At 35.7% G+C, this 24,768-nt stretch overlaps 2 protein-coding genes across 7 annotated transcripts; one reads left to right on the top strand and one right to left on the bottom strand.

Moving 5' to 3' along the window:
• Nucleotides 1-3,326: 3,326 nt before the first annotated feature.
• LOC139119845 (LRP2-binding protein-like) lies at nucleotides 3,327-10,560 on the top strand. The gene is made up of 7 exons (XM_070683766.1): nucleotides 3,327-3,497; nucleotides 4,483-4,716; nucleotides 5,741-5,854; nucleotides 6,272-6,520; nucleotides 7,217-7,440; nucleotides 7,829-7,994; nucleotides 8,344-10,560. The coding sequence occupies exons 2-7, from the start codon at nucleotides 4,486-4,488 to the stop codon at nucleotides 8,407-8,409; spliced, it is 1,050 nt and encodes a 349-aa protein (XP_070539867.1). The 5' UTR covers nucleotides 3,327-3,497; nucleotides 4,483-4,485; the 3' UTR covers nucleotides 8,410-10,560.
• A 2,163-nt stretch (nucleotides 10,561-12,723) lies between these two features.
• Nucleotides 12,724-24,520, bottom strand: LOC139119843 (sperm flagellar protein 1-like). 6 transcript variants are annotated; one of them, XM_070683761.1, is made up of 8 exons: nucleotides 24,121-24,520; nucleotides 22,337-22,448; nucleotides 21,596-21,794; nucleotides 18,696-18,783; nucleotides 17,598-17,697; nucleotides 17,038-17,058; nucleotides 15,252-15,369; nucleotides 12,724-14,928 (listed from the first exon to the last, which is right to left on the bottom strand). In XM_070683761.1, exons 1-8 carry the CDS (start codon nucleotides 24,308-24,310, stop codon nucleotides 14,821-14,823), a joined length of 936 nt encoding a protein of 311 aa, XP_070539862.1. In that variant the 5' UTR covers nucleotides 24,311-24,520; the 3' UTR covers nucleotides 12,724-14,820. The 6 variants fall into 6 exon arrangements, with proteins under 6 accessions (XP_070539862.1, XP_070539861.1, XP_070539864.1 ...); XM_070683760.1 differs by lacking the exon at nucleotides 17,038-17,058 and adding an exon at nucleotides 16,095-16,118; XM_070683763.1 differs by having other exon boundaries at nucleotides 17,598-17,694.
• Nucleotides 24,521-24,768: the final 248 nt, after the last annotated feature.

The raw sequence follows: 24,768 nt of genomic DNA, 5'->3' as shown, positions 1-24,768 counted from the left end.
TGTGAAGATACATGTATATAGAATTGTCATTTAAAGACTTACACTCCGCTTTAATGGAAGTCTATTCATAGGGTCTCCAGTCTCCGATGATGATGATGATGATGATTAAATATTTAAAAATGCAGAAAAATAAAAATATATTTGGACTCAATAAATTTGTTGTTGTTGTTGTTGTTGTTATTATTATTGTTGTTGTTGATAGTATTTGCGGAAGAAGTGCTGCCAAATTCAATACAGCCTAACTATACATATGCGCTGCAAAATTCAATAAAGCCTAAAGTTAGGCTGTATTGAATTTTGCAGCGCATACTTTGTTCTTTTCTTCAAATACTATCAACAACAAAACAACAATAACAACAACACACAACAACACAAATTTACTGAGTCCAAATATATTTCATTTTTCTTCAGTTTAAAATATTTAACCACCAACACCATCATCATCATCATCATCATCATCATCATCATCATCATCATCATAATCGGAGACTGAGGCCCCCATGTTTCAACTGATAGGAAGCTAACTGAATTCGATTTTAAAATTGTTCACAATATTCTTTTTGATGGTGTGAAGCATTCTTTTTGATGGTGTGAAGCTTTCCGCTGGAAAATCAGCGACACCGACAAGTGTTTTCTCTGTAAGGTTTCTGAGACATAGACCTATCAGCATTCATTTGTTTCTTAATTGTCAAAGAATTGGAAATTTTTGGGACCGTCTTCCCATTTTATTTGGTAAGCTAGATATTCGGTTCAATATTAGCTATCAAATCATTGTTCTAGGTTACAAGCCTCTTCTTAACATGCCCTTATTTCGATTCATAAACCTCATTATTACAATGGCAAAATGTTGTGTTTTCTCTGCATTTGGTAAACTTCAAAATCGAAGCAAATATCCAGATCAATGATGTGCTTCGGTTTATATAAGTATCTGCTCTACAGTTATCATGTTCAGAGAATTAACAAAAGCGAGATTTATTTGAATTTCTTGGAAAAACATTTTATCTTAAGATTCAAGTCCTTTAATTGCTCTGTAGATGTATTCGACATCTGTTAAGGAAATCTTTGGGGCTATTGCCTCGGATGTAACCTTGAATTGGTTTTTGAACTCTGTATCGAACTCTACTTAGTAAACAAAAATGTGATTATATATGGAAAAATAAACAAAATTGCTAGAATAGTGATCATATCACCTACTTTACGACAACATCTTGTGCCCATTAACCTTCACCTTAAGCTGATAATTTACATTTTAATAATTCAATATATTTTTATAAATTTCAAATATTATTTGGAGTGCATTTCCAAGTTCCCCAGAAGATAATATGCCATCATTGTTATGTTTGTGACTTCGGGTTACATGTTCATAAGAACTTTTGGCAAATTTACCTTAAAATATTGAAGTTATATTTTATTTATTTAAAAACTATGTCGTTATTTGGTGCATTACTGATGACTGATACGCCTACTCCAGGACGGGCTTTAATCGATACCCGACCGATATTTTTGTCATTGAACGCATTTGACGACACCGCGTCCCCAAACTTGCACAATTATCTGTCACAAAGTATCCATCCTTTTTTCTGTGTTGCAGAACAGTTAGGCCTAATAATGTTAGTCCATATTCATGGCTTTTACATCGTCTGAAATTCACCCAAAGTGGCACAAATGACACCATTTCAATAGCCAAATTTCAAGTTTCTACATCGGGAGGCCGCGGCCACCCTCAACATGCTGCTTGAGAGGCGTAAAGCCCAGTTGTTATTCCACAGCTGAAGTTAAGTTCCCTTTTTTCAGTATGACTTTGTAACCTTTTTTGCAAATATTGTCAACTTGAAAATTCCGAACAGTAGGCTTATTAGCCTAGGCTAAAATGAGGACATGGCAGACGATGATAAATGACAACGAAACGCAGCTTTTTAAATTAGTGCGAAAAACATTGTCTCAAAAACTATATGCGAGAACACTGAGTTTCATTGATGTTTGATAGTCAAACGACGATATTTAACCAAGAGAATTTTTTGCGGCCCGCAACCCGCAGCGCGCAGCCTGCAAAATACCCCATTCGGTTTAACCGTTCATCCTTCCCTTACAGGGCCTGCAAAAGGTAGCCAAATGACGTCAAAACAAATTCAATAATCCAAATCATACAAAGTAATAAATTACCGGTCCTTTAGTATAAAATATCAAAAAGAAAATAAGCTTATTTACAAGATAATAAAGGACCATCTAGAACCACGAATATAATCATAAGTGGTGGAACCAGGTGTCCGGAATGGGTAAGCGTACCCTGCTAGCATGCTACACCCGTCAAGCATGGCCCTGAAATGTCAAAATCAATGGCAACTCAGTGAAGTTACCGTATAAGGTCAAAGTTGAGAATACTGTCATGCATCATTTGCGTAACAGTTGTGTCATATTTGGAAACCATGTCCCCATTTCTACCACAGAATTTCTTATAAAAGATCTCATAAAAGATCTTGCAAGTCTACTTTCCGAGAAGCCCTGTCTCACTAACTTAAAAGCCAATGAGGCATATCGTTCTCGAAAATCATCATATGACTCGCAAGATCTACAGTATCTAAGGAGCTGTGAAACATATAGGCCTACACCATACGCTGGAGCAGATGGAATATTGCTGAACATGTAGGAAAATTGATAATTTGAAAATTAAAATCATCCCTCTTGTCATATAGCTTTGTGTACAGAGCATGATGTCTTATTTGGATAAACAGATCAAGGTATCTGAGGTAGCCTATGCCGCTGAATTCGCACTTTCTGTTGTTTCTTTGATCTCTAACTCATCTGGATAAATATAATTCAGATAATTTGATATGTTTGGATTATTCAAACTTAGGAGGTCATCAATATACCTGTGTATGTTATTAAAACGTTTTGCAATTCTCTTACGGCCAGATTTGTTGAGAGATTGTATGAACTCAGCTTCATATGAATATAGAAACAATTCTGCAAGAAGTGGTGCACAGTTTGTTCCCATTTGAATACCCCCCAGTTTGCCTATATAAATACCATACCTGCAAATTTGATGAATATGTTGTCAATGAGGAAACGAAGCATCTTAATGCCATGGCATAGTTTTCTCGCATTGTTGGTTTTTTAATTAGTTTCAAATAACTTTTTCACCTTTCTACACAATATATTTACTTAATTTGTAATATCTTAAATATAGTTATTCAGTTATTTATGACTTTTTGAAGATATTACTACCCGGGATTTAATACTACGCAGTGGCGTTTGCACTACAAAATTTGCTGGAACATGCTAAAAGCAGGAAGTTAGGTGGTCTCTCACCATGGCGACTTGGCCTCACGTACGCCTGCGCAGTGAGTGCTGCTACCAAAACACAAGTGGACGAAGTCTGGTGCCAACATACGAAGACGTGGACCGTACCCGTAACATTTTCTTTTAGACGAATGGAAAAAGGATTTGCGATTATGTATAACTAGCTTACATCAGGAAATCGTTTTATTAGTCAAATCGTAAGTAATGTAAGGATACCGGGGTGTTCTTTCAAGCACATGCCCTGGGACGCGACCGTAACTTGTCGGTCTTTTGTACGATATTGTACTCGCTACAATACCTCTTAGAATAACATAACCCATTGCACGGAAGTGACAATATTTTAGTACCAAAGCAGTTGAATCATTTTACATTTGAGATATTCAGTACACATGTGCCAAATACGACGCAATTAAGGTTAATAGTCAGTCCACCTGCGGCCAGTCGTAAATGAACTTGTATTACATTTACTATGCCCAGGGATTTCAAAAAACATTTTGTTCATAGACAGACACACAAGTTCTCGCTTATCTCACTCTACCCCAATACTTGAAATGGATTCTTCATTAAGTTTATGATATTAAGCAACAGCCGACAACACTGCAACAGCAGGAGAATACCAGACTCGAACTCAACACAGAGTACATGCGCTTTGTGCATGAGTTATTTCTCTAAAACAGTTACATTTGACAATTGTAATAAAACTTTGCTGATTATGGGCTCAAGATAACTTTCAACAGTTCACTTTTTCATCGAGATTAGTAATAAGGGTCATACCATTGTTTTATAGTGTCCTTTAAAATTGTGAACAGTTGTAATATTCAAAATAAATCCCAAAGAGCTTATAAGTGTTGCAAATATTGAATACAGAATAGATTCCAGGTGCTCTAATTTCCTGAAAAACAAATTAATTCCCTGGGTGCATGCTAAACTACTGATAGGCATCATTTATTTCTATTTATGGCATCAGTTGTAGCAAATAGGAACATACTGCCAAATCATGGTCAGTTTGCCAAATTAGAAATAGTGAAAAATTTGGCCAACATAACAAGTGTGTAGTAACCTTGTATCAAATTTCTATTCCAATATTAGAATGTCAGTCTCTAATCACCTGTTTGCAACCAGACTATGCTGGCATCACCCTTCCATTACGATGACTAAATTCTATATTTTTACCATACACAGATAATGGAACACAAATTGGAAAAACAGCACCAGCTGCCGACTGAGACGCTACCATCATATACTGCCAGTGTTACCAGCTTTCTCAGTCATGAAAACAGTCTTCATATCAACAGCGATGAACAGGCCATGCCTCAAGAGGAATTCAATGAGAAAGTGGAATTATTTCTCATGGAGAAAATCCAAGCTGGTGAAAAACAAGCTATTTTTCAATTAGGGCAGTTTTATTTTGAACAGGTAAAGGTCATCACAGTCACCATAATTACATCCTTGCATTCTTTTACCACTGATATTATATTAGAACTGAGTCAAGTTTATGTTAGTGGGACTTAATTGATGTATACTTTCAATCTTCCAATCAATTTGCATAAGTAATTAAAATAGAAAACATATTCTGTCATAGCACGTTTAACCTGTTCACTTCCCACTCTCTGTAAACAGATCCACAAGCACCACTGATAACAATAGGTCTGGGCAGAACAATGATGGTACAATGTCAGTGTTGTACCAAAAGTGTTCAGCTTCCTTGGAAGGGACAAAAAATCCCTTCGCAAAATACAAGAAAAAAACAAAAATGTATCCATATCATGGAATAATGCTTTCACTATAAAAACAATGTAGCTGGGAAAAGAGAGTAAACATACATCAAGCATTGTGTACACAAGTTGCTGTATTTTAAGTAGTTTGGTTTATCAGTTGATATGGTAACACTACCCTGTTTACTTCAGTGGTAAGACTTGTAAACATGCCAAAGAAATCTCTGTACAAATACACTTTTACTCACTAATTCATCACTTTGTGAGCAACCTTGTCAGTTTGGTATTATCCTCTGTGTGCTACAGGTAGGGACATTGTTACATTCTTAAAACTGAAAAAATCATGCATTACAGCCATAACACGGCAATGCAATAAGTAGTTGTATGACACAATGATCAAACAAGGCTACATTGTGTATGCCAATATTTGGAACCATTGCACTAATCGCATTTGCCAGCCATTCTACTGCAAACAAATGTCAATAACCAATAGTGACCTTTCTTTACACAGCCTAAACCACAGGTCCCGATTGCCGACTGTGACTGACCATATATAGACAGGCTGCAATTGCATCATGGAACATGTGCAGTTCAATATGTAAATATTTTTGTATCCAACTTGTTTCAGGTAAATTTAATAAAAGGTTTAATTCAGTCAGAGAACAAGAGGAAATATCAGAGTAAGTGAATAAATAAAAATCTTGCCTGATATTTGTTTCCTATAGGAGGAATATGAAAAAGCTGTGAAGCAATTTGAGAGAGTGAAAAATGAAGATTTTCAGGCCATGTTTCAGCTTGGTATAATATACTATGATGGACTAGGAATTCCAGAAAATCATGTAAGTACCGTATACTTTGAAGTAATTTGATTGACACAGGACATGGCTGTTTATACTGAATTATTTCCACACCGACGTATTAGTTTTGTTTCAGTATGGATCTACAACATGCAAATGATATTCAGTAATTATGCCTTTGTGTAAAGTCTTCAAATCAGCTATAAAGTTATTCTGAAAACCCATTGTATGCATAGATGATTGAAAATACGCAGCAAGCAACCTTTGGCAAATTTCACAGTTCTAATATTGTCAATAAGTCTTTTCATAATTCACATTGAATGTCATCAATCAATAGTTGATTCGTTGCTTTTAGTGTTATCTCCGCGCAGTTTGTTTATTTATTTATTTACTTATTATTTGTGTTGATTGTCCCCTTTTCTGAAGGTCTATACATATGTGTATGATTGCATCTTTCAGAAAGCTGGTGTTGAATTTATGCTTCAAATTGCCAGCTCTACCAGCAAGAGAGTAAAACATATAGTGCATGCAGCTCAGTACAATGTTGGCAGGGCGTGTCTTGAAGGCTACGGGATAAAACAATCGGATAGTGAAGCAGAACGGTGGTGGTTGTTAGCAGCTGATGATGGTAATCCCCAGGCAAGTGTCAAGGCACAAACTGCTCTGGGAATGTATTATTCAAGAGATGAAACACGGGATCTTAAAAAGGTAAATTTTCTAGTTTGTTAACTCTTGTCCTGCCCTGCCTGTCACTTCCCTGTCTACCAAGTTGCTAAAAAGCAATATTGAGCCAAAACCTATGCTTATTTTTACGTACTTGACATGGTAGATTATAGCAGGCTAAGTCAGCAACATTATGTTTACAGTGTGTGCAGGAGCCTTTAAATGTTCAAGTTTATGAAAATGCAACATATGGCCAGTAATGATATATTGATTACTACCACAGGATTGGCTAATTTCATTTCATTATTGGTAAAAAACAACAACAACATGACTAATAAACATAAACAACAATACAAACAACAACCAGACGTCTGGGTTCCCTGTGGTTTTAACCAACTTGACCTGACAGTGACATGAACTTGATGGGATAAGGCTTAAAAGTAATTCTTAGCTGGAATGTGTGAATGCTGTATGCGTCATGTTATGATTAGATTGTTTACTGAAAAACAAAAATATGTTGTAAATTCATCAACTTTGATATATTTACTCAATTCAGTAAAATCAAATACTTTATGATTAGAATCATTGTTGAATCATAACATATCTATTATTTCCTTTTCTGATGTCAACATGTAGCATTATCAATATCAAGTTTCTTCAGATACTGGTAGCAATTACAGTTATTTACTTTTGGAAATTACCTCTATATTCAATATAATTCTATATCATTTTTCCCTGTAGGCGTTTTTCTGGCATTCGGAGGCAACAGGGAATGGAAGTCTGGAATCACAGGGAGCACTTGGAGTGATGTATGAGACCGGACAAGGATGTCATCAGGATTCTGACTCGGCCTTTGAATGCTTGAAAGAAGCCTCTGAGCGTGGTAATGTTTACGCCATGGGCAATCTGGTAGCTCACTATTACAGGAGGAAATTGTACACAAAGGCTGCAGAGACAGCTGCCAGGTGAGAAATTCCACTCGTATTGTGTATGAATGTATGACTCCAGGATGGTTATGTGATATTATTGCACATTGTATCATCTTTGAGTACGACGAAAGTCATGAAATTCAATGTAGCCACTAATTTGGGTAGTTTTATAAAATTTCCATGCCGATAAAAGAAATTATCCTTGTTGAAAAAACTGTCATTATAAAGTACAATAGAATATTATATTGATAGCTAGTGTAGATGTCGTTGCATTTTAATGTATTGAGTAAAGGAAGCAAATTTACACTGGAGTACCTACATTATCTAACAGATGGTATTTTTTCAACAAATTTTTCATCAATTTATTGCATTATATGGTTGTAAATCTCATTTTTCTCTTCAAAAATATTCTTCTTGATTTCAGAGTTGCTATTCTTGAAGATGTTGTGAAGATTGCACAAGAAACGGATTGCTTGCCAGTGTTTGTCAGTAAAGGCGTAGCCATGGGTACGTTCTACTATGCAAGATGTCTACATTTAGGTCTGGGTGTGCAGAAGGACAAACAAGAAGCCCAGCGTTTCTATTCTAGGGTAAGTTTTGGATTGCAATTCCTGTCAAGTGTATTCCCAGCCCTCTGTAGGTATGGCCATTTGAGAAAAACAAACGTGAACTTCCTAAACTTCAGGAAAACATTTTGTATCATATATTTTCTATGCTTACCCATGGTGTACCATCCCATAGAAATTGCAATAATATAGTTTGGTTTGCCATAAATGAAATTACTTGCCGTAATGTATACCTCTTTAAATTTATCCTCAAGCATGTACACCCAACACACTTTTTCTCCCAGTATAATGATACATTTGGATGTCAGAAAATATTTGGCATCCATCCATAATTTTTCAACAGTATTAAACTGATCATCCCTTTCCTTTGCAGGCTTATGAATTTGATGCAGCCACAACTCAGAGGCTTCAAAACCTGGTGACGCTTGGTAAAATTTGATGACACACTTATTTACAACTAGTCAGTAGAGATATCTTCAGTGTATACTCTGATCCTCAACCAGACAGTAGAGATATGTTGAAATGTAAATATATATTTATCAATTTCCAAATGGCCATTGCCATATAAAGCAATCTGCTTTGTAATGAAAATCAAGCTTTTGACAGAGTTGTCAGTGAAATCAGGGTAACATCCATAATAAAGTAATGTAAATAAGAGTACCTTGTCACACAGAAAATCATATGAAATATGTCAATAGCGATACAATCAATGAATATTTCTATCCGTCCATGACACCATGTACATAATTGCAACATAGGGATGCTGTGTAATGAAGCCAATTCAAAAGTAGAGTGTCATTTTGAATGACATTCGAATGTTACTGTTCACATGATTCTGTAAATAGAATAGTTAGTTATCAGAATATCAAAAAAAGAATATGTATATTGTTGTATATTTTATGTATTGTGAGATTTTATTTGAATTCATCCAGTTGATATGACATCACTGGTATGTAAACTTTATAGACAATGCTGTGTAATTATTTTCTTTTTATGTACATGTTTGCTTTTAACATGCCATTTCACTTACTTTTGATTATATATTCAGTTTGTCTAACCAAAGCCAGACACAGATTCAGATTGAGATTAACCTTGTTTTTATTCTGTTTGAAAGTTTTCAAACAATGCTGCAGAAGATCTCTCACAGCTCATATCTAATATCTTGAAACTTGTATTGTAGCTTTAAAGTGGTATAACAAGAGTGCAGTACAAGAGGCCCCATGCCCATTCCACTGTACAGTGTGGGTCATGCCATTGAAAACGAGTGTTTAAAAGTGTTCATCTTCATTGTTCAATATTTAATGAATTAATAAGTTGTTGTTTGATCTTTCTGAATGTGCAACTGATTTTATATGTGTTTAAATGCAAGTTACAGACAATTGGATGTTGATTCTGCCAGTAAGATTCTGACTTTCGTAGGGTAAACCAAATTCATTTGAAGAACAGGTTGACCCATCATTATCTGCATTTCCTGAAATGGGATCAGTCAAAATAAATATCACAATGAAGTTAAACCATGATGTGTTATGAAAGGGAAAACAATTTCTGTCTCTTGAATTTCCTAGAGGTATCCACTGACAATGGGCATAGCTTATATGCCAGGCAGTGCACTGTGTATATCAGTATCATGCTATTGTGCCTTTAGTTCCTCTTCTGTCGTATTCTGCTATATTAGTAATTCATACCCAATTGAATCAATGAAAGATGCATGTATCGGTTGAAGTATTTGCAAGTTTCGAAATTGTTGAAATGAGTTGTTGCTGACAAATTATTGCCACATTGGTTTTCTAGTGAACAAACTGATGTCATGGAGGGACCAAGTACAAATATTGGTATGTCAGTAGTGTTCTATCTGTCAATCAGTAGATGTGACACATACCGGTATAATAACCAATGTTTTATAACGTATAACCTTCCCAGCCAATATACAATTGTCTTTAAGTGCATAAGTGGATAGGACTGAAGATACAAGGGTCAAATCATCTTGAGCCATATTTCAAATTAACATTATGTTATAGGATATGTTTGTAATTATTTATTACAAAAGACCAAAAGTTTAAATGGAAATACCAACCCCATTTACATGTATTCATTCATACCCATGATTGGACCCATGTACCAGGGCACCCATGGCTGAACCCATGTGCTGGTACACCCATGATTTCACCCATTTATCTGTACACACAAGGTTGGACTCATGGGCTAGGAGACCCATGATTGGACCCGTGTATTGGTACATTGGTACACCCATGGCTGAACCTGTGTACTGGTACACCCATGATTGGACCCATGTACGCCGTTGATTGGACTCATGTACCAGTACACCGATGATTGGATCCATATGTACTAGGAAAAGGGTTGAAAGGGTTGGAGAAGACCATAAGTTTGCAAATTAATAGTAGAATTGTGGATTATGCACTCTAATACTAAATGTTTATGGTACTGCACATGGTACCATATGGTGTTACACCTTATAACTGAGGGATACAGTACTTGTCTTTAATGTGTTCAGAGTTTTCAAGCAAGAAATGATTGACACCATTGTTGTTTTGTAATAAAAATGTCAAACTTTCTCAGTTTGAGTCATCAATGCCCATCTTTTAAGAATCTTTTGTCACCCCTATGTAACTTCCCCACAGGAAAAAGAACTAGCAAGAAATCACATAATCAGTAGAGTGTGGGTAGTATGGGCCTTGAAATTGAAGGAAATGTTAAACCATTCTCTTCCAAAATCAAAAATATATCGTACAAAGTATGGTACTTGCCCTGGGTATATACTTGTAGAGAAATAAATTACCCAACCTTTACTGATATTTGGAATTCAAAATGGTTGCCATCCCTATGTTTACTTGATGAGGAAATATTGAATATTCATTCAATTTTCAGGAAACTAAATCTGTAAAAACTTTACTTCCTTCAAGAGCTTCAAAGTGAGCCCCCAACCTCCACAGCAGATCAGAATACTCTTGGAAAAATTTGAGAGTCAGAACGCGTCCCCAAGGTACATTCTTCCAAATTTAGGGGTTTTCTCTGTCACAGGTTGGAAATACAAGTAAGCTTTCAGCAGAAAAATATTCAATCACAAGTACCTATATACCAGTTGATGGGAAGTTCCATTTCAGGCCAAACTTTCAAATAAGCCTAAATTAGCCCCAAAATATAGGGTTTTTGGTTTGTTAGAGTTTGTATAATTACCCCTTTCAACTCCTGTCCCCTGTATGGCATCTATCTTTTTTTTAAAAAAAGATAAATTTATTTCAATAAATTTGCAAATAAAACAAATCTACATAACTGTAAAAGCATTAAAATTACAGTCACATTCACTATATGTACATGGTACTTACAGGGCCCTCAAACGGCCTCATATGGTCAAACTATTGTTTACTAACATATTCACACTCCACACAGCAGTGGCAATATCACTAGCCTCTTTCACCACAGGTACTCCGCAGTTCTCTCCTTCACTGGTTAAGATTATACCATCAACACTGGGAGCTGTTAATTAACATGGCTCTGCTGAATGTCTCATGTACGGCACCGTCAAATGTCTGTCACTTCAATATATGCACGTTCTATCAAAATTGTATTACTAATTACAATATTCAATTAGCATATAATTGGCATAATGCTCCAAATATTATCATTTTTTGCACATTACAATTTATATGGCAAGTTTCATCATATTTAGTGCAGTAAATCTTGGTATATAACACTATGGTCATCATGCGTCCCATAGACAACCATGTAACAGAAAAATTAAAACTTTGATAACTTCATTAATATGCATACCACACCCACCAAAATCTAATCAGTTCTTGCCATTTGATATCTAAAGCTTTGTACAAAATTTGGTTGAAATCTGTTTAGCTGTTCTTAAGATATGTATACAGACAGACAGACAGACAGACACACAGACATTGCTGAACCAAAGCCTACATATGAGCTAATAGAAGGGAAGTACCACAGACTGGTATTCACAGGGCCAAAGAAACACAATGGTAATTACATGTACATCTTTTTCCACTCCACATCAGTCATACAGCTTTGATTGTCAATACATTTTTATTAACATCACACAGAGGTAAATTGTCTGGCTTTTTGCAAGAGAAAGCAGACTAGTATTTAATGAACAGAAGCAGTCAGCCACTAACATCAAAAGTTTTCAGTGTCCATGGAATGCGGACCATATGTTATTACTGTCGATGTATTGAACGGTATTCTAAACCTGCATTCTGTGACTACTCAGGAATTTGGCAATATGCATGTATTAGTAGCATACATAGTTCATGCACTTTGAAAATTATTTCATCTGGAAGCCAGAAAAGTATGATGGAAATTCAACTGTGTAAATGTTAATTTTTCAAAAGGTTAAGCAAACCTTACAGCTGAACAAACAGCAGCCTATCCTATGCTACTACTGTTGGTTTGGATATACCGGTACAGATTTGTAAGAAGGCAAACTTAATATATCAGGAGAATTTCCAGAAAAGGATGTCAACTATCCTTTGATCAGAGTCCACACATGGAAAATTTCAGCCAATCAGCACCAACTTCAACAGAAAATATTTTTTAAATATGTCTTTTTTTCAGTTTGTCTTCAGATACAGCTCGTTTTTGCATTTGCAATCACACACATGTATGTGTATATCCACATATACATGTACATGAGTAGAGTGGTACTATGTAATTTACAATAACATGCTAAAAGAACTGCATCTTGCTGTTGTTGAACCATGAAAGTGATCAAGACACATTTGATGACACAAGTAATGCTTTATTGTTTCATAGACCTGAAAGAAGGTCTGTGATTGTTAACAGTCATATCAAATGTTTTAGATATACCTACTTCTTATATTGTTAAAATTCTTTCTATATCTACATGTCAGTTGGTTTTTCCGAATCTGTCAAAGGTTAACTAGGAAAACACAATACAGATAAAATATACACAGTACACATGGTAATTTATACTTCAACAAAAATCTTGACATGCACGAATGACGATCTGACAGAATAAGGCTTTGTCAATAATTCCCTTGTTGGAACTCCGGTAGGTAACTTGCCAAAATCAACCAGGTTGTTTAAGTCTGGTGGTAACAGCTGAACAATGTTTCATTTTTTCTAAGGTTTTGGTTGGTGGATTGATAAATCTTGACTAACACCTCAAAAATTGCCAATATTGGGGAACACTCTTATTGGCAAGCTACTCTGATATAGAAATGTAAAGGACTTTACATGACAAAGTAAACAAATTAATAAACAAACAAACAAAGCATTTTGACTATACTGAAATTAAAAGCTATGATGCACCAAATAAGGAAATTTATACAAAGTTACCACTTGCGGAGAGACTTTCATTTCAAAGACCAAAGAAAAGATTTCTGCCAAATACCATTATCTTACTCTGACATTTATGATATATGTCAAATAAATTCACAATAAATAACAAAACCAATAGCTGGGACACTTCCATAAAGCTTCAAAAAAACTGTGTGTCAATAGGTGTGCACATTCAGGACACATTTAACTCTGCTGGGAAAGCTTGGCAACTTTCCCGGTAATAAAGTAGCACATTTCAGGGAAAACACGGACTTGCCCCTCAATGACACCAATCTCCATCCCTGTTTTTAAAACTCGCATACTTGAATATATGGGAAAATAAAGACCAAAAGTTAGAAATGCTTTCATTTGATATTTTTATAACACAAAGGCAAGAATTCTTCAGTTTTCATGTAAAAGTTGAATATATAGCACACATAAAACAGGTTTTGTAGTGGCCAGACCACAGCGGAAACCCATGTGAAACAATTTTTATTTCATGGCATATAAACACCAGTGTGCTATATTTTCTAAATCTTGAAAAAAAAAGGTGGCGTGAGGTCATGCAACACACACACACCATAAAACTGCATACTGATAGTTAATATGACATACATCATTGAACCACAAATATAACTTGCGAGGGAATATTCTGATGTAAGATGAGTCCTTGAATTTCATATATAAATGGTTGATAGATACAATGTAGCACGTAAGTACACAGATAAATCCCATTTTAACATAGATTAACCCTCCAACCACTGAGTCTGTATTTGTATAGGTCAAATGTCATCATAGTAGTCTATGGGACTATCACAGTATGGCTACAAATGGATGGTATGGCTTCTTTTTGTTGCCACTCTAAGAAGTCAGTTCCCCTGTTCCTCAGAGAAGGCAGCACAGTCATGTGAAATTTCCTCTCTTGAAAGGCAATGTTATTTACTTAAATACAAATAATTTGTCCAAATCTGTACACTGTACACTTTACAACTTTTCCCCTGAGCTACCATGCCCTCAGGCTACCATGATGTAGGCAGCTCACATTTTCATCTCACAAAAGGGCTTCTCAGCACCTGACGACTGAACATCCCATTACGCACAATACCAGGCTGAGAGTCTGTTTCGCAACAGTAACAATTTTACTGTAGTTTGTACAGGCAAGAGCCCTTTTACAGAACAGCTAATCATGAGTCGGTAAGATTTCCCTTGACATCAATCAACTCACAATAATATTCCAGTAATCAAGGAACTTTACATAATTTTATATCAACTGATGCTTTCATCTGTCAAAAAAGCTTTATATTTACAAACGTCAATATTTTGAAAAATATGCCAGAATTCTTTACAATCTCTGTAACTCTTGGGAGAATAACTTTCATAAAATTTTACATAAACCTTTAAATCTGATCATGGCTTGACCATCATTTCTACGATGAAAATATTTCTTTCTCCATCTTCCTAACTTTTGATGTGACTGATTGCGAGTCAAAAATCTTTTTACAGCAAAAAAGGAGAAGCAGCCATCATGGCAACACTACGAAGCGTAGTGTCCCTCCCTTTGGCTTTTCTTTGTTAAATCTTCTATTCTTATGTCTTTCAAATGAAGTAAATGTTCCAATCTTCGAACCTTTGCTTGAAGAATCTGGAAAAAAATAATTCATTTTTCCTCAGTGAGGTTCTGCAAAATGTACTGGTCACTTTGTGTTTGGACAGTTGCCAAGTTGCCATGAACTTGACACTGAGACTGCTACAATGTCCAATGTTCCTTCGATGAATTTTGTTAATTTCTGGAATCAATATGGATGCTGAATGGAGAACCTAGTGTTATATCATAATCTGTCATTGAAATTTATTGGACATCTTAATTGGTCTGTGGCTTTTGTCCATCGTATTTAACATCACTGATTTTATGAGAACATCCTTACAGAATTACAACTGCATACAGTGAATTAGTTTGGTAGTTACCTGTACTGTTTCTTGAGATGCTAATAATGCCTGTTCTTTTTCTTCCAATAAAAGCCTCACTTCAGGACTCAACTGTGTTTCATTAACATGATTCAGTGACTTTGTCCTGGGTACAGGCCTGTTGGTCAACCAAAGCAATAACTCAGATGAGTTCAATCATAGACTAGCCGGTATGTTTGGGAAATCTGATATGGAACACAGACTAAGCTGATATCAGAATTAATTTTCGGCAAAAATCGAACCAAAGTAAACCACATACACACATGGAACTTGGCCTTCATGGTCTCCTTCTAGCTTACATTGCATGATACTTAAAAAGATTACAGAGAAAACAGTGAAAAATTTACGTTCCACATTCTCCTCACTTATTTGACTCAATTTTCCAATGTTGCATTAAAGGCCTGTGTCAGCGTCAGATTGTCTAGCAGGGAAATTTACTTACTAGATTACAATTTCAATGGAAAACAAAAGGCTATGGCACTCCATAATCCTCTTAAAGACTATGGTAGAACAAACTTAATCCCGGGGATCAAGTCCCTGGCCTTTAATGCAACTGTGCTTTGTTTTTATTGCAATTAAATATTGTTTAACCAATATAAACAACTAGCCAAGCTCAATGTGTTTATGAAAAGTACTATAAATTTACCAATACACAATTACACTATCAATAGCGCGTACACACACCAAACAGAACAACAAACTGCAATGGCAGTGGTAATACACTGTATTTACCAACAATCTCACTGCACCATGATCTTACAAGGATGCAATACGAGAGTATATACACTACTTCAGTTTTGACCGATTTTACTGTTACATCAACGACATCAATATAACCCTTACCCATAGATGTTAATTGGTATCTGTCTGTTAGAATGATTGAAATGACACAGCAAAAACATCAAAAAAGTTCAAACATTTCTGTTAGTTATGTATAAGTAAACCATAGTACACTGAAAATGTAGATGATCAAAATCGAATAGTTGATAGTGTGTGATAGTGATGAATGAATTATGCATTGCAGGTTTTGAAAGTGTCTCCTAGAGTTGTCTTATAATGATGTAAGTTATCTGGCTGGTTGTAATTTTCCACTATATTTAATTTACGTCAGACTACCTATTAGTGGGTGTTTATCATAAAAAAATCTCAAACTTGTTTCCATCTATACATGTATCTATTATCTATTGAGGTTTCAAAGACACACTGCATAGTAAGCATTGATTTGTGCAGTACCAAGACATCACGTAATTGAAGTGAAAAAGGCAATGAATGACAGATGACAAGCTTTGGATATTTGTAGTCAGCAATTTGCACTCTTGAAAAAGTGAAGTTTCCAATGAAAGAGACAAGTCCTGGAAGTGTGGTTTGAGATGTGGTCAATGTACGGCTTGTTGTTGGATAAGGACTTCTATTTAATTATTCAACATATGCCTTGTTTGAGAAGTAAATTTGACAGCTCTTTGGGTTTCCTAAACAAAAAGTACAACCATGTGATGATTACAGACTCTTGTAATATGGCACATGAACACACATCTATTTTAAAAACAGCCAATTTTGCCTACATAATGGAATTGGAACCTTGAATTAACACCTGTCTAGTTTTATGAGCACAGCACTGAGAGTAAACACTGAAAAATAAATAATGTTGAATTCAACGTAACACAGGTATCAACACATTTATGACCTTATCTCCCCTTCATAATGTATTATGGAATAATCCATCCCTTCACGACACACACAAAACAAGATCATACCAATAGGAAATGGGGGTTAGACTTGAAATTACCTGGTAGTAAATTTCTTGAGACTATAGCCAAATCAGAAAATGGAAAATAAAATGGAACATGCAAGTGAAAAATTGGGGAGATTTACAGGATATATACATTTTTTTTTAAAGTAAATAATATATAAATAAACAACAAACTAAATATTATACATAGGAAAACTAAGGTAGACAGTAGAGAATTATTCGCTGAGGACAATCAAGTCATCAATCTTCTTTCCATGAGTAGTTTTGTTCAAATAAAAACATTATTTGCATTGTCCTACTGACTGAGGAGATATTCCTAAATGAACTACAAAACTGTCAGTATTCTACTGCCTGGACCTGTTTGTGTTTGATAAGTTGTAACAATATGGAGGTATAAATACATGCAATGTAATACCATACAGTAAAGATTATTGCCTTATTGAATTGTGTCACAGTCACATGCAATGGAGTGAAGACAGTGCTTTGAACTTCAATCATACATTGAGTATATCTCAGGTATTAATGCAAGTGAAGAAATTCAAAAATCCTGTTGCTTTGGTAAGTTAAGTTAAGTCATAAGGCAATGCTGTAATTACCCGGCGAGATATCCACTGTCAACACTCGTGTGTGATTGGTTTGAGTGCATCTTTTGAGTACCTCCACCACCAGCTGGAGGATGTTTGGCTCCTTTAGCTGCTGTGAAGACAGAATGAACTGGATTAAGTATTGTCTGCGGACTACAGGAATAGATTGTACAACATTCATGTGAATTCCTTTCTAAAAATGGTTCCGTAAGCAAACCAATAATTGATAATGTGCCTGAAAGTCAAATTTTGAAAGAGTTAGGATCAAATGCTTAGCTTGACAAGGATTTAATTTACTACAGATCTGTAGTATACAAATACATCCTCAATCAGCACGCGCATGTGCGCACACACACACACACACATTGAAGACTTACTTTTCCTCAATATCATGACATTTATAGCATTAGCCTTGCTAACATAATGCATCGTGTACATCTAATGTTATTGTTGAAAAATTATTTGCATTGTGGACTAAGGTTCAGTTGTCAACATATACATTGGACATGACACATATACAGGAATACACTGTATTGGGAGATTGAACTCCAAGCTCTTTTACTTGATTTTGGCAGCAGCACAGAGAAGGCATATTTTACAGACAGATAAAAAATACTGGAAAATACATGATTAGTCATAATTTATGGCAATTTAACTGGACCATTTCTGAAATGATTCATTGACGAGTTTGAGTTGGGTAAACTTTGGCAGACTGGATTAAAAATCAGATTGACTGCAAGCTCTAATCAACAAATATTGAAACATTTCTTACCCCACAAAGTCAGTGTGAAATGTTACAATTCGATCACATGCATAGTCAGCTAGATGTTGTGCTGTATTAATAAGCTGGTAGCATAAATTGCAATATCAAAAAGCATGTTTTTATTAGGGATGATATGCTTGTAAATGTCACCACTGTTAACAAGCCAATTTACCAGGCTTCCTTGATACATGAAACCAACCATACAGGGGGTAGGGAGCACCAGGAGATATGTTATCAATGTTGCAAAAGCATTTTTCTATGTCCCTTGATTTTGGCAAAAATAAATGTTGCATGCTATGCTTGTATCTACTCATTTGAAAAGTAATGCTTAAACAACATCTGTTTACCTTTATGTCTGTCTGATCTGTCCGTGTCATTACCAGGTGCACGAAAACTTCCAACTTCTTGACCATTAATGTAACCATCAGGTGAGATCTGGATGAAAATACATACAGATTTTTGTTATTCCTCTGTCATTGTTTGATTCCGGTTAAAACTGACTGCTTTAAAATTTGAAACACAGTCTTAATCAAATTGAAATGTTGAATGGAAGAGTGCAGGGCTTAACGGTTCAGGATGATGTAGATGATCTGTTTAATTTGTTATATCAAGATTTCATTATCACAAATGTTGGCGACGTGTGTAATAAAGTATGAAACTAAAGCAATATTTGAAGTGAGGGCTGATTTCGTTTGACAACATCCGTTCTTTTATTGGATCTGTCGCTTTTCAGTTCTTTGCATCGGTTATTGAGATCACCATGTAAGGTGTAAATGATGACATAGCATGTAGGGTATGCTACACCTTGGTTTGTTTAGATTACACTTCATTCGGCAATATTAGTCAAGAAATTGACACTCTTTTTATCAGCTTTAGTTTTATAAATGATTTTTGTTCCTTGAAGTTTTTGATTTGTAAATCACATCACATACTATCATATCTGCAGTGTATTCATTTTCGATTCAAAATAAAAAAAATACCGTCAATGACGCTGTACCTTCTCTAATGTGTGGCCAGGTCAGGTAATTGGTTGTTGGCATGGAGTTGTTGGTAAATAGTTGATGATGTAGGGGCATGAGGTGGATATGGACCCAAAGAACCCAAAAGATGATTAAATACATCAATCAAAAAAATTCTAAGCTACAGTATAAACTGCCTAAAGATAGTTCAATGTGGAAAAAAGTTAAACAATTCAGAAATAAGAATTAACAGTCCAAAATAGTAATGACGCACTTCCTTACTGACCTGAGTGCATGTGAAATACACAACCTGGCATCTGTAAATTAAATGTATACCAAGTGATCATTTCCAGTCACTTTTAACTGTTTTTAATGGATTTTCCAAAGAGTCCTGTGGAAATGATGAAAAACGCCTATCTGGTCTTGTGTTTGTATAACCTCATGGCTGATAATTGTCATAGTATTGAAAAAAATTGAAAGTGAAGAAATTACTGTTTTTCATAGGCACATTTTCCTTGAAATACATGACCGTGTAAAGAATATATGCTAAAAGTGTTTAAGAGTAAATTTCTTTTCAAAAAATAATTTAATTTGTGACCAAAGGATTTTTATTCTTTGAGTTTACATATTCAAACATTGCAATTTGTTCAATCATCTTGTGCAGTGCAAATTTTATAAAATGACTGAAAAACAAAAAAAGTTGGCAGAATTACAGTCTTTGTGATGTAAAATTATGGGTTGACATCACGATAACTGTTAATCTGTTTAAATTACTAATATACTATAATTTAAAAAAGAAAAATTTATACAGAAACGGTAAAATATATTGTCAGCAATGTAGTGTTAATTTTGACTTTACATCAAAATATGCCTTTGCTGGATACCAAATATATAGGGCGAAATATCAGCCATGTTCAGCAAAATCCACACAACAGCATTGATCCTTTTCTACTTTGATTTGATTTGCTTATGTTATCCTTGTATGACAGTCAGTACAATATGGAACTTGAACACAACACAGTGAATAAGTATGCTGTAAATGAAATGGTGTGGCTGCATCCACATGCAGCAATAGGAGTGCCTTTGTCTCTCACCCCTCATTTCCAACCTGTCCCATCACTGAAAAAATAGTTTGGTCTTATATTTATAATGTTAATAATTTCTGTATTTGTTAAAATGTGCGCATCTCAAAAACTTTTGATCATAAACATTTTCATTGTTTTTTATAGCTGACCAATCAGTTAACCTGTTTATTTTGTGAATATTTGCGCATTTTTCCTCAGTATTTGACATTTTCTGAATACCTTCTTATTCAGTTTGTCATTTTCTAAAACTTTAAATGCTCCATTGTGTGGTCAAGCTTTCCACAAGCATCAAAAGTGGTACTTCATATAGGAGGGTCTGCCTCTAGAGGGCGGGCATCATGAACACTCCTGTGTTTGTTGGTTAATTCCTCTACGTAAACTTCTGATTGTACTGTAAACATTGAACATGGCCGACGTCCGATTTTCCTGTCTAAAACTTTCACTCATTTTCGTTCATATGACTCTGAAACTCCAGGAAACGATTGGGAAGAAAGGGTTATCTTGAAATATTGAGGTACTCGCCGATATTTTGCAAAATTAAATTAGAAAAAATGCAAGGAAAATGCCGACAGGCTTACACAATGACAGTTTTCAGACTCTGAGGCATATGATCATCTCTGCAGATTATGCAACAGGCCCAGATCACGTGAGGCCATGAGGGGATATCCACGCAACTCAGTACCAAACACTAGCGCTCACAGAGTGAGCAAACACAAAGTGAGTACCCCTAACGTCAGCTCAGTAGTCTGTAATAGATTGTAGTCAACTAAGAAACCTTGGAGAAAGGCTTAACACTGTGGCTATGCCGCTAAGTCCCTTTTGATTTTTGTCATAGCTCAAAATCGTTCTCCCACACCTCAACCTGAGCCATGAACACCCCCACCAGTTTATGATATGACCCATCACAATGGCATAACGTCAACGGATCTTGACAGACGGAAGTCTTGACGGACGGAAGTTCTTGACAGCAGCATATTGGTTTTCAACTCTAATACCTTCTCTGTCTATAAATAGACACGAGAAGGTAAAAAGACACAATAACCAAAATATGATGACAGTAAGTAATATCAAATGTTGCTTGTATTTTAAAGAAATCAAAGTTTTCCTTAAAGTATCTCTTAAATTTTTGATAATACTCTAAAATTACCTGTATTATTATATTATAAAATACTTTTAGGAAGAACAAGGACTTGAAAATATTACCTGTGGAAGAGGTCTAGCTGTTGGAAATCCAACACCAGCAAGATTGCCAGTTGGTTTACCAGTATTTTTACTTCTTGTGTACATTTCAATCTTTCTCCTGAGTTGATACAAGACGACTTCCACGACACCTGGTTTACTGCCAGAAATCTGCCTTACTACGTTCTCTGGAACATTGTAGTTGATTTTTGAAAATACTTTCCTGATGAGAAGAGGGTAATAAAGAGAGAAAGAAACAAGATGTAATATAAAGTTATCATATCTACAGAGGTTTGTGTAATCATTTATCATTTCAAAGATGCTTGATATTATCGCTTTGTATTTGATTGTATCATGACAAGAGGCAAATAAGGTCCTATGACTGGGGACCCTATGCACATACCTTGGCCCTACACTTTATGGCCTAAATAAAAGAATTCCATGGAATATCCATGGAATTACCACTGGAGCTAAACTGTTACCTAAGTCGTATGTACTGGATTCCTGAAAAGGTATTGCTATGGCAACAGCACTGAACTTGAGACCTGGAAAGTCTTAGCTGATGGCTGATTTAAAGGGACTCCAACTGAAAAAAAGGCAATGTCTATTACGTTAATACACCAAATGGACATTAAAATCTACCTTGCTGGAATTTCCTTCATAGACTGGCAGTTTCTTTGCTACTTGGGAGACACATTGTTTACACTGAAACTACGGATAGTCCCAAGAGACACTTTACAAATGCACCACTTCACAGGGCCTTACCTATTAAGAGTTCCCCAATTGCTCATTTTCTGTTGCATGGAATTTGCTGGTGTATAGTTGTGAATTTCAACAAGTTTGGGAATGAAATGCTTCACTATCTCCGCAACCATGACTGTTGAAGAAAAATACAATACAAAGCATGTGAATGCCAAGGAAAATAATGGAAACCAGAGTGCATTTCATCTAATCATACGGTGATAGAAAGAAAAGAATTTAGATTTAAGAAAAATAGCAGTTGACCATCCATTGAATTACTACAATAAACAGACTAACATGTAGCAGAACTAAGAATGTTCAAAGCACGTTTTTAATTTTAAAGAAATTATCTTACCCATTCAATGCAGCTCAATTCTCAAGAAGTTTATAATAAATTCAAAGAACTAGTATGCCTTATAATCAATCAGACATAATGACTTTCATATTGTTAATGCAGCTGCTCAAAAACATGATTGATTACCGGTGAGTTTTAATCAAAGAATTTGTTAGCCATAATGGTTATAATATTTGATGAGAGGATTATCTCACTTTGGATAATTCCTGTGAAACCAGTGAGAAGAAGCTTGAGTTTGCACATAGTTGTGTGTGTGTGTGTGTGTGTGTGTGTGTATGTGGATGGGTATTAAAGTGTTTATCATCCATGGTTAGTTGACTGATTCACAGTGTATCAGGACATGATAGGTCAACTTGCAAGATGCATAAAAGTTGTTAGATCTATAGAATGTTAAGGTTTCCAAATTCAGTACAAAACAAATCTGACAAAACATGTCACAACTGTTTCCAGAGTACTTGATTTTGGTTTGTGCTGATTAAGGCCTGCATGCCTAGATTGCAGTCTGTAACTGGCAACTTAACTATGCGCTCTTATTTCATTGGTCAAGAGGTGAACAAATTCGTTTATCATATGACCTTCAAGGGTCAGCTTCAAGGTCAAAAAAGTAACTGTCCTGCAACTACAGAGTTGAAACACTATGGAGTACCATAACTGCATGTGCTTCAACTCAAAGACAGACAAGAGGTTCTACATTCCATTTTTAAAGAGCACTATTGTAAGTTGTGATTCTATCAGGCTACTTGTAGAAGACAAATCAATAAGATGAGCTTGAACCTTAGATGACCAGGTTTGCTCTCTGAATGGTTCAGAATGTATGTATGCAGAGGCAGTTAGTCAGCTCCAAGGTGTAATTTTTGTCCAGACAAGTTTTTAAATTTGGAGAACTATATTATTACTATAGTAGATCCTTATTGTTTTGATAATAGTAATTATAATTTAATCAAGATATGGATTACAAACTATGAGAAACAAACATAATTGTATCAATAATTTTTTGCCTTCTCAATTCAGAGAATTGACATTCTTTTACACTAAAGACCCTTATCCACTACATAGTGCTTTATTGTGAATCATGCAAGCCAACGAAGGGATTCAGTTGCATGATGTCACCGCGTATAAAATACTAGGAGACAAATTCCTTGTTCGTTTGACCATGGGCTACTACCTGCATGGTTTGACAGAAACCTTTCCGAGGGTTTATTCATAATATCACTGCATGGAGAGCGAGTTCACGTCTATTTCTGTGATTACATTATCACGCCCAAGGAAAGTGTTTTTGTAATATGTGAGCAATGCTAAAATACGCTTCGAAATGTGATAAACACCTTTCATTTGCGCACGTTTTAGATCGCAATCAACACATGTCAGTTCCCTCAAAGTTTACACCGCCTCCACACTTTACGGATACATATCTGTTCAGCATATATGACCCACAAATGCCGAGTTCACTCACCACCATCTGCGAAATCTCTCGTGATGTTTCTCTTTGGCCTCGTGAGAGGAATTTCGTCGATCCATGCGAATAAATCCTGTAACTGTTCCTCGCTGATCTCCGCCATTTCTACGTCTTCATCTCCTTTTGTAACATCTGCGTCAGGTACTGGTTCCTTTTTCGCGGCCTGACTTTTGGCCTCTGGCTTCATGGAGACAAACTTTCACGTAAATTTCCGTAAATTGGTGGGTTAGATGAGGCTACTTTCGCTGTCTAACGACACCTAGTCTGGTCTAGATCTTGTTATGATGTGTACGATCGATGAACTGTCTCCAACACCCGTACATGAGTGCGATATCGAGCGAGTTTATCGATAGTCTATTGCTAGACAGCGGCCATCTTGGCTGTTGTCACAACAATCAAAGGGCAACAATATTGATGACGTCACAAAGTGAAGCCCGTTTCTCTGGTTTCTCCCTGCGTTTATCACATATTAAACACTGTGAAGCGAATGAGTATTTCACTGTGTCGAAAGGTAAGCAAATCTGAAATTATTCTTATTACACGCAACAGAATTAAACTATTGCATAGACTGATCGTTCGATGTTATGGAAGACCGGTCACGACATGCGACATGCGACCTGCGACTTCAAAACTGCGACCTGCGTC

The sequence above is a fragment of the Ptychodera flava genome, chromosome 20 (assembly GCF_041260155.1).
Source record: "Ptychodera flava strain L36383 chromosome 20, AS_Pfla_20210202, whole genome shotgun sequence".
Lineage (NCBI taxonomy): Eukaryota > Metazoa > Hemichordata > Enteropneusta > Ptychoderidae > Ptychodera > Ptychodera flava.
The sequence above is the reverse complement of the archived record's forward strand: the minus strand, read 5'-3'. Positions and strand labels throughout refer to the sequence as shown.

Bases quoted from the DNA above. Each gene is read 5' to 3' on its own strand.
- LOC139119845 (XM_070683766.1), top strand. From the start codon at position 4,486: ATGGAACACAAATTGGAAAAACAGCACCAGCTGCCGACTGAGACGCTA. The intron at 6,521-7,216 runs GTAAATTTTCTA...TTTTCCCTGTAG, and splicing joins AAACACGGGATCTTAAAAAG to GCGTTTTTCTGGCATTCGGA. The intron at 7,995-8,343 runs GTAAGTTTTGGA...TTTCCTTTGCAG, and splicing joins CCCAGCGTTTCTATTCTAGG to GCTTATGAATTTGATGCAGC.
- LOC139119843 (XM_070683760.1), bottom strand. From the start codon at position 24,310: ATGAAGCCAGAGGCCAAAAGTCAGGCCGCGAAAAAGGAACCAGTACCT. The intron at 15,370-16,094 runs GTAAGGGTTATA...GTTGACCAACAG, and splicing joins ATACCAATTAACATCTATGG to GCCTGTACCCAGGACAAAGT. The intron at 14,929-15,251 runs GTAACTACCAAA...ATTTTTTTCCAG, and splicing joins CATCTCAAGAAACAGTACAG to ATTCTTCAAGCAAAGGTTCG.